General features: G+C 45.9%; 1 protein-coding gene across 1 annotated transcript; it reads left to right on the top strand.

Moving 5' to 3' along the window:
* On the top strand, positions 1-1,407 carry LOC119269763 (myb-related protein 308-like). The gene is made up of 2 exons (XM_037551679.1): positions 1-403; positions 516-1,407. Exons 1-2 carry the CDS (start codon positions 141-143, stop codon positions 1,054-1,056), a joined length of 804 nt encoding a protein of 267 aa, XP_037407576.1. The 5' UTR covers positions 1-140; the 3' UTR covers positions 1,057-1,407.
* The last annotated feature ends 8,579 nt before the right edge of the window (positions 1,408-9,986 follow it).

The following is a 9,986-nucleotide window of genomic DNA, read 5'->3' on the forward strand; positions in this document are numbered from 1 at the left end:
CTCCACGGCGCGCCCACCCCGCTCCTCCACCTCCCCTGCCTGCTGCATACAGCCGCGAGCGAGCGAGCTCAAGCTCCGAGCCGCCGCCGTCGAGCACGAGGAAGGGAAGCAGAGTAGCCATAGCTAGCGCCGGCGCCGGCATGGGGAGGTCGCCGTGCTGCGAGAAGGCGCACACCAACAAGGGCGCGTGGACCAAGGAGGAGGACCAGCGCCTGATCGGCTACATCAAGGCGCACGGCGAGGGCTGCTGGCGCTCGCTGCCCAAGGCCGCGGGCCTGCTGCGCTGCGGCAAGAGCTGCCGCCTCCGCTGGATGAACTACCTCCGCCCCGACCTCAAGCGCGGCAACTTCACCGACGACGACGACGAGCTCATCATCAAGCTCCACGCCCTCCTCGGCAACAAGTAAGCAACCGATCGCGATTTCAATGCGCATCGCCTCCTCCGCCTCTTCTTTCCCTGGTGTCTTGGAGGAAGGAAGCAGTTATTGACTAAAGCAGCGGTCGCCGTCGTGCAGGTGGTCGTTGATAGCGGGGCAGCTGCCGGGCCGGACAGACAACGAGATCAAGAACTACTGGAACACGCACATCAAGCGCAAGCTCCTCAACCGCGGCATGGACCCGCACACGCACCGCCCCATCAGCGCCGCCAGCGGGCTCACCGCGTCCACCACCGCCCCCGTCTTCCCTTCCTCCCCGGCGCCGGCGTCCAGGCTCGCCAGCGCGCCTTTCGCCTTCCAGAGCAGCACCGTGAGCTTCGCGAGGCCGTCCCCGTCGGACGACGGGCACAGCAGCAGCGGCGGAAGCAGCGACGCGCCGCGGTGCCCCGACCTGAACCTCGACCTGGACCTCGACCTGTCGATGAGCCTGCCGAGCTCGCCGCCCAAGACCGCGCCGCCCGCCAAGTCCACGCCCACGTCGCACCAGCAGCAGGGCATCTGCCTGTGCTACCACCTCGGCGTCCGCGACGGGGAGGCATGCACCTGCAAGACGGCGTCGCCGGCGGGCCCGCGCGTGTTCCGGTTTCTCCGGCCCCTGGAGGAGGGTCAATACATATAGCACGCTAGGCGCTTGGCAAAACTCTGTACAAAGCACAAAACGAAGGAGGAGAGGGAGAAAAAAAAGGGTTTCTAATTGAGATAGCTGATGTGGGTTATTATTTCTGATGTTTCGCTTCATCCCAAATATGATTCATTTCTTCTTGCCGTATACTCCTACTAGTATAGAATTTTGAATTTCATGCAGCGGCAAAAAATGTACAAAAAGATCTAGGGTGGCAAAAATTGATAGTACATACTCCCTCCGTCTGGAAATACTTGTCATCAAAATAAATAAAAGGGAATGTATCTCGATGTATTTTAGTTCTAGATATATCCTTTTTTGTTAATTTTGATGACAATTATTTTTGGACGGAGGGAGTAGTACTAAATTAGTGTAAAACACACAGGCACATAAGTGAGAAAAGAGTAGATGGTATTGTTTGATTGCGCATGCGATTCGGGCGTCTGTTTGTGTCATGTGGGATATAGTGCGAGAACAGAGCATGTGGCGTGTTTTGGGTAGGTAGGGAGCTTATGCTATTTAGGCCCTCGAGGAAATGAAAACAACCTATTTCTTCGTCCATTTTGTAGTCATCACTGCAGGACTCAACAATTTTCATTACAATATGTTTCGAAATATTTAAACATGCATGCATGAACTGTTCCTGCTCATATTATATCCATGCATATGCAAAATATTGTTAAACGTTTTAAAATTTTAGACCGCACACGTTTGATAAACATATATTTTTAGACATGGGATATTATGATTACTCGATGTGAATTAGCGGTCAGTCACGAGTGATCTAGCATAGCATAGTTCTTGTAGGTTCGCTCCAGCGACGGGAGGGGGTGAAAATCCCACGGCTTCGACCCGAAGATGGTTGGGAATAAATTTAACTTTGTCTTTGATCGGTGATGGCGAGATGAAGGGGCGTCGTCGGCGTGGAATAAGGTCTTCCCGCCTTGCCCACGTTGAGAGCTGCTTCTTCGTATGGTTAGGAGGTGTGTGTGGAAATCTGGCACTTTGGTCTAGCGTACTATGACAAGCATGTAGAATAAAAACGTTATCTTTTCCAGGGCGACAATTTGCTACGAACATTGCGGCCGTCTGTGTCTTCCGGCCTACATCGACAATTTTCTAGTCACTGATTCTACAAGCTCAAGAGTATCAACACGTTTGTTATGTCAAGATGGAGGTCGAGAGATGATAACAAGATTTGCTCAGGGCACGTCATCGAAGGATGAGGAAGAAGACTTCGACACACCCAAGAATTCGGATGTAATTTTCATCGTTCGTAAGGATGCTTTGAAGGATGTGTCTTGCTTAATATATTTTGGCTTTTTTGCAAAAAGTACAAAATTAGAAAATCATTCATTAACTATGGATAGTTAGAAATGAAAAGGGTGTCTGATTTTAAAATGGATAGGTGCTCTTCGAAACCATCCATCGGTTGATAGAGGCAGGCATGAAAAAAATTAGTTGGCCATCTCATTTTTATGTGGAAAAATGACATGAGGTTGCAAATCTGTTGCCGTGTGGGTTATGGTGGTAAGTTAGACCACCAACCTAGCTGGTTCAGAAGTCGCGAAAGGACAAGTGGAAATGACACTTATAGTAGTCCCAAAAAACTTTTTGAATTTACCTCAAAGCTTCATGGTGGTCCAGCTTCATCATACAAAATGCGTAAAAAGCGAATTATGGACTCTGGTGCAAGTGGATATATGTAACATGTCCTCAGTTTTCATCTTTTGTAAAAGTGTTTTAATGGGCCTGTCCTGCTTAATACATTTTGTTTTTTTTGCAAAATAGTACAAATTAGGAAAATTATTCATTAACTATGGACAATTAGAAATGAAAAGGGCATCTGATATTTAAAATGGACAGGCGCTCTTCGAAATCATCCATCGCTTGATAGAGGCAGGCATAAAAAATACAGTTGGCCATCTCATTTCTATGTGTAAATCTGCTTTCGTGTGGGTTATGATGGTAAGTTAGCTTACCAACCTAGCTGGGTTCAAAAGTCGCCTAGGGACAAGTGGAAGTGACACCTGTAGTAATAACCAAAAACTTTGCGAATGTATCTCAAAGCTTCACGGTTGTCTAGCTCCATCATACAAAATGCGTAAATTAGAACGAGATTGTGGACTCTCGTGCAAGTGGGTATATATAACACGTCCTCAGTTTTCATCTTTACGAAAGGTGTTTAATGGAATCGAAACCTGGAACCAGAGCTGCAACCGAGCTATCTGATGACGGAATAGCGCCATTGAGAGTCATGTCTGAGTCATGCCCTTTGGCCCGATACAGAAGAAAACAGAAAATATGTTCTTGTCGAGCTTCATGAAGAAGACCGATAATGTGGCCACTCGGGGGTTCCATAGTTCTATTGAAAAAATTCCTTTTGATCTAAGTGGAAGGATACCGGATTTTTTTACTAGAAATTGCGCTCAATATAAAATAGAAGTTTTAATTTGGGCGGTTCGCGTTTTATTGTAAAAAGAGAGCTTTTCATTCTCTTATAGAAGCCCGCGCCCACGCGGGTAAAGCCCAGCGGGGTCTGTCCTACTTAATACATTTTGATTTTTTCACAAAAATAATGAAAAATTAGGAAAATCATTCATTAACTATGAATAGTTAGAAATGAAAAAGGTATTTGATTTCTAAAATGGATAGGCGCTGTTCTTAACCATCCATCGGTTGATAGAGGCAGGCATGAAAAAATATAGTTGGCCATCTCATTTTTACGTGAAAAATGACACGAGGTTCGAAATCAACTGTGGTGTGGGTTATGGTGGTAAGTTGGCCTACCAACCTAGCTGGGTTCAAAAGTCACTAAAGGACAAGTGAAAATGACACCTATTGTAGTCCCAAAAAACGGTGTGAATTTTCCTCAAAGCAGCATGGTGGTCTAGATTCAACATACAAATTGTGTAAATTGGAAGCAAATTATGGGCACTGGTGCAAGTGGATATATGTAACACGTTCTCAATTTTCATCTTTTGTAAGTGTGTTTTGGAGGGTCTTGATACGTCTCCATCGTATCTACCTTTTTAAACACTTTTGCTCTTATTTTAAACCCTAATTTTCATGATTTTGGTGAAACTAACTCGGACTGACGTTGTTTTCAGCAAAACTATTTTGGTGTTATTTTTTGTGAAGAAATAAAAATTTCTCGAAATTGGAAGAAACTTTGCGCAGAATTATTTTGAAATAAACAAAAGATATTGGAGCAAGAAACCACCGAAGAGGGGCCAGGGGTTGGCCACATGGACAGGTGGCGCGACCACCCCCAGGCCTCTTGACCTAATTCCAACGCAATAAATTCATTGTTCCCCTGAAAAAATCAGAGAGAAAGTTCCATTGTGTTTTACGATACAGAGCCACCGTCATTGTAACACCCCGAGAATCTTGCTACAGTAATCTCCCCCTAATGTGCCATGACATCACCTTTTTGCTAATCCATTTTTCACTTGATCAAAATTCAAATCAAACTCAAATTTAATATAAAGTAAAAAAATATTTATTCAAACAAGAAAATAAAAATGTTAATTGGGTTGCAAATATTCACTAACTAATTTTCATGAAGAAACCAACATCATTTGAATTCCCCAAATGTCCCTAGCAAATTATAAAGTGGTCCAACAACAACTAATATGGGCTTTTAAATATAAAACAAATGTTTATACAATTCCAAACCACTTGAGACTTTGTGTGTGGGCTAAAAATGTTGCATTTAAGTTTATATGCAAAGTTTCACTTTTTACGAAAATCATTTAGTAGCAAAAGAAGCAAGAAAACAGAGAAGAAAATATAAAACACAGAAAAATTATACAAAAAAGGAAAAGAAAGGAAAGGCCCATGTAGCATGGGAGAGGCCTAGCCCACATCCCCACTCCCCCGCGTCTCCTACCTAGCTACATGAGCGGGCAGGGGCGGCCGTGGCATCCATCTCCATGGCCGACGCCACACGTCAACCATCCGTGCCCCCTCATAGCCCTACAAGACTCCACCCTCGACCCCTGGAAACCCTAGTTCCCCTCGTTCCCCTTCCTCTCGCTCCCTCACCCTCCCCCTCTCTGCCATGCTTGCCCGAGCGGACAGATCGCCACGCTGGAGCCACCTCACGTCGCACGGAGATGCCAAGGAGGGTACCTGACGTCTACTACATCGTCCGCGCCATCGGGCATGAGTCGTAGAGCCGCATCCATGCCGCCTGCTTCGCCCCGCTTCGACTATGGCCACCGGAGCGCCGCCGCACAATTCGTCGCCCCTGTGCTACAAAACCCCTTGCCAAGCTTTTCATCTGCTCCCCGGTGAGCTTCTCCGTCGGACCCCCTTCCCCTGCCTCGATTTGGTTCCCCTTTTGCTGCCCCACCGGAGAGTGATACGTCTTCGTCGTATCTACTTTTCCTAACGTCTTTCCTCTTGTTTTGACTCTAATATGCATGATTTGAATGAAACTAACCTGGACTGATGTTGTTTTAGCCAAACTACCATGGTGTCGTTTTTGTGCAGAAATAAAAATTATCGGATTGGAACGAAACATTTTGAAGAATTATTTCAAAATAAAGAAAAATACTGGAGCCAAAAACCACCGGAGGGGGCCTCTGGGTGAGCACAACCCACCAGGGCGCGCCCCCTACAGGCGCGCCCAGGTGGGTTGTGCCCACCTAGTGGCCCCGCAGACCCTGATTACAACTCCAGAAATACCTATTTTTCCAGAAAAAAATCAAGGATGAAGAATCATCTCATTTCATGATACGGAGCCGCCGCCACCTCCCGTTCTTCATCGGGAGGCTAGATCTGGAGTCTATTTGGGGCTCTAGAGAGGGGGATCTTTGATTTTCGTCATCACCAAACCTCCTTCATCACCAATTCCATGATGCTCCCCACCGGGAGTGAGTAATTCCTTCGTAGGCTCGCTAGTCGGTGAGGAGTTGGATGAGATTCATCATTTAATTAATCGAGTTAGTTTTGTTAGGGCTTGATCCCTAGTATCCATTATGTTATGAGATTGATGTTGTTATGACTTTGCCATGCTTAATGCTTGTCGCTTTGGGCCCGGGTGCCATGATTTCAAATTTGAACTGATTATGTTATCACCATTATATCTATGTTCTAGATCCGATCTTGCAAGTCATATTCATCTATTACGTGTTATGATCCGCAAACCCCGGAGTGACAATATTCGGGATACTTTTCGTTGATGACCATAGCTTGAGGAGTTCATGTATTCACCATGTGTTAATGCTTTGTTCTAGTTCTCTATTAAAAGGAGGCCTTAATATGCCTTAGTTTCCATATGGACCCCGCTGCCACGGGAGCGTAGGACAAAAAATGTCATGCAAGTTCTTCCCATAAGCACGTATGACTATTTACAGAATATATGCCTACATTATGTTTTTGAACTGGAGCTAGTTTTGTATCGCCCAAGGTTATGACTGTTATATGATGAACATCATCCAACGAATCGACCAATCCAATGCCTACGAATTTCCTATATATTGATCTTGCTAAGTTACTAATGCTGTTGTTACTGTTACACTTGCTACAAAATCATTGCTATCACTGTTACTGTTACTATTGCCGCTACCACTGCTATCAAAACTATGATACTACTTTTGCTACTGATTACTTTGTTGTAGATAATTAATCTCTAGGTGTGGTTGAATTGACAACTCAGCTGCTAATACTTGCAAATATTCTTTGGCTCCCCTTGTGTTGAATCAATAATTTTGGGTTGAATACTCTACCCTCGAAAACTGTTGCGATACCCTATACCTGTGGGTTAACTGAGAGCTTATGCTCACCGCGCCCGCACCCCAAGCCTCGTCCGTCCCATCCGCACATCCGACGTGCCCGCCTACGCATGGCCGAGATCCCGTGCGTGCCGTGCTCGCCTGGCCTTGACCTAGCACACGCCCACGCGCGCCCAACCAACTGCAGCCGCTTGCTCGCGCCCGCACCGACCGCACCCACCTACACACTGCCGCTCACGCCTGCGCCGCCTCTGGTCACATCCCAGCGTGCGTCCGCGCGCCTGCAGTCCCGCTTGCCGCTGCTCTCGGCCGCCCCGTGCGCCGCCATGCCCACTCACCACTGATGTCTACTACACAACCTTCTTCTTGTAGACGTTGTTGGGCCTCCAAGTGCAGAGGTTTGTAGGACAGTAGCAAATTTCCCTCAAGTGCATGACCTAAGGTTTATCAATCCGTGGGAGGCGTAGGATGAAGATGGTCTCTCTCAGAAAACCCTACAACCAAATAACAAAGAGTCTCTTGTGTCCCCAACACACCCAATACAATGGTAAATTGTATAGGTGCACTAGTTCGGTGAAGAGATTATAATACAAGTGCAATATGGATGGTAGATATAGGTTTTTGTAATCTGAAAATATAAAGACATCAAGGTAACTAATGATAAAAGTGAGCGAAAACGGTATTGCAATGCGTTGAAACAAGGCCTAGGGTTCATACTTTCACTAGTGCAAGTTCTCTCAACAATAATAACATAATTGGATCATATAACTATCCCTCAACATGCAACAAAGATTCACTCCAAAGTCACTAATAGCAGAGAACAAACGAAGAGATTATTGTAGGGTACAAAACCACCTCAAAGTTATCCTTTCTGATCGATCTATTCAAGGTCCGTAGTAAAATAACACGAAGCTATTCTTTCTGTTCAATCTGAGTTCATACTAGAATAACACCTTAAGACACAAATCAACCAAAACCCTAATGTCACCTAGATACTCCAATGTCACCTCAAGTATTTGCGGGTACGATTATACGATATACATCACACAATCTGAGATTCATCTATTCAAACCAACATAAAGAACTTCAAAGAGTGCCCCAAAGTTTCTACCAGGGAGTCAAAACGAAAACATGTGCCAACCCCTATGCATAAATTCACGAGGTCACGAAACCCGCAAGTTGATCACCAAAACATACATCAAGTAGATCACGTGAATATCCCATTGTCACCACAGATAAGCACATGCAAGACATACATCAAGTGTTCTCAAATCCTTAAAGACTCAATCCGATAAGATAACCTCAAAGGGAAAACTCAATTCATCACAAGGAGATAGAGGGGGAGAAACATCATAAGATCCAACTATAATAGCAAAGCTCGCGATACATCAAGATCGTGCCGAATCAAGAACACGAGAGATATAAATCAAACACATAGCTACTGGAACATACCCTCAGCCCCGAGGGTGAACTACTCCCTTCTCGTCATGGAGAGTGCCGAGATGATGAAGATGGCCACCGGAGAGCGATTCCCCCCTCCGGCAGGGTGCCGGAACGGGTCTAGATTGGTTTTCGGTGGCTACGAAGGCTTGCGGCGGCGGAACTCCCGATCTAGGTTTCTTTTCGGGGGTTTCTGTATTTATAGGAATTTTTGGCGTCGGTCTCACGTCAGGGGGGTCTCCGAGTCATCCACGAGATAGGGGGCGAGCCCAGGGGGTAGGGCGCGCCCTCCACCCTCGTGGATGGCTCGGGACTCTTCTGGCCCAACTCTTTTACTTCGGGGGCTTCTTTTGGTCCATAAAAAATCATCAAAATTTGGCACGTCAATTGGACTCCATTTGGTATTCCTTTTCTGTAAAACTCAAAAACAAGGAAAAACAGAAACTGGCACTGGGCTCTAGGTTAGTAGGTTAGTCCCAAAAATCATGTAAAATAGCATATAAATGCATATAAAACATTCAAGATGGATAATATAATAGCATGGAACAATAAAAAATTATAGATACGTTGGAGACGTATCAACCACCACCGTGCGCCACCGCTACTAGCTGTTGCCGCCACCACCATTGTCGTCGCTGACATCGACTCGGGCCACCTCCTACCACCCTATGGCTACCACCCGACGCGCGGTGACGCCAGCTATCTAATGCGCCCACCCACATGTCCAAGTCGCCGAAGATGACCGAATGAGCAACGTCGGTGTGCTCTGCCTAGTCGCCGTTGGCTTGTTGACATGGCGCCGTCATTAGCCAATGGATTAGCCACTGATTAACCTAGATAACCTCACTGACAGCAGGCCCTAGGCTACTACTAATCTCTGTTATTTTGAATAAACACTATTTAAAACTAAAAGTGGCTGACATGTGGGTCCACTAGGCCCTGTTGACCCAGTCAACCTGTCGACTGGGCAAGCCCAGTCACAGACAGGTGGGACCCACTGGCCCCATTGACCAGTCAAAGCTGACTAGTCAACTGCTGACTAGGTCCCACTGTCAGCCACACCAACACTCTGCTAGGTACACTTTTTGGTAAATCTTATTATTGCTCGCTAGTTGATTATGCCATTGATATGAGTTATTATAATTTTAAGAGTTATTGTTGACATGGTTAGTCATGATCTTTGCTGAAAACCCGGGTGCTCTTAAGCTTATTTATGTAAACAAGAGCAAAAGAGTTCGTAAGAGTTTTACTTTTTCACTTCCAGTTTATCAACCGATTTGCTTGAGGACAAGCAAAGGTTTAAGCTTGGGGGAGTTGATACGTCTACGTCACATCTACTTTTGCTAACGCTTTCCCTCTTGTTTTGGATTCTAATTTGCACGATTTGAATGAAACTAAGCCACACAGACGCTGTTTTTAGCAGAACTACCATGGTGTTGTTTTTGTGCAGAAATTAAAGTTCTCGGATTGGAACGAAACTTTTTGGAGAAATATTTCATAACAAAAAGAAAAATACTGGAGCAAAAAACCACCAGAGGGGGGCCCTGGGTGAGCACAACCCACCAGGGCGCGCCCCACCTCCACGCGTGCCCAGGTGGGTTGTGCCCACCTGGTGGCCCCGCAGACCCTGATTCCAACTCCATAAATACCAATTTTTCTAGAAAAAAATCAAGGAGGAAGAATTATCTTGTTTCACGATACAGAGCCACCGCCACCTCCCGTTCTTCATCCGGAGGCCAGATCTGG

This window comes from Triticum dicoccoides, chromosome 3A (assembly GCF_002162155.2).
Source record: "Triticum dicoccoides isolate Atlit2015 ecotype Zavitan chromosome 3A, WEW_v2.0, whole genome shotgun sequence".
Lineage (NCBI taxonomy): Eukaryota > Viridiplantae > Streptophyta > Magnoliopsida > Poales > Poaceae > Triticum > Triticum dicoccoides.

Bases quoted from the DNA above. Each gene is read 5' to 3' on its own strand.
- LOC119269763 (XM_037551679.1), top strand. From the start codon at position 141: ATGGGGAGGTCGCCGTGCTGCGAGAAGGCGCACACCAACAAGGGCGCG. The intron at 404-515 runs GTAAGCAACCGA...GCCGTCGTGCAG, and splicing joins CACGCCCTCCTCGGCAACAA to GTGGTCGTTGATAGCGGGGC.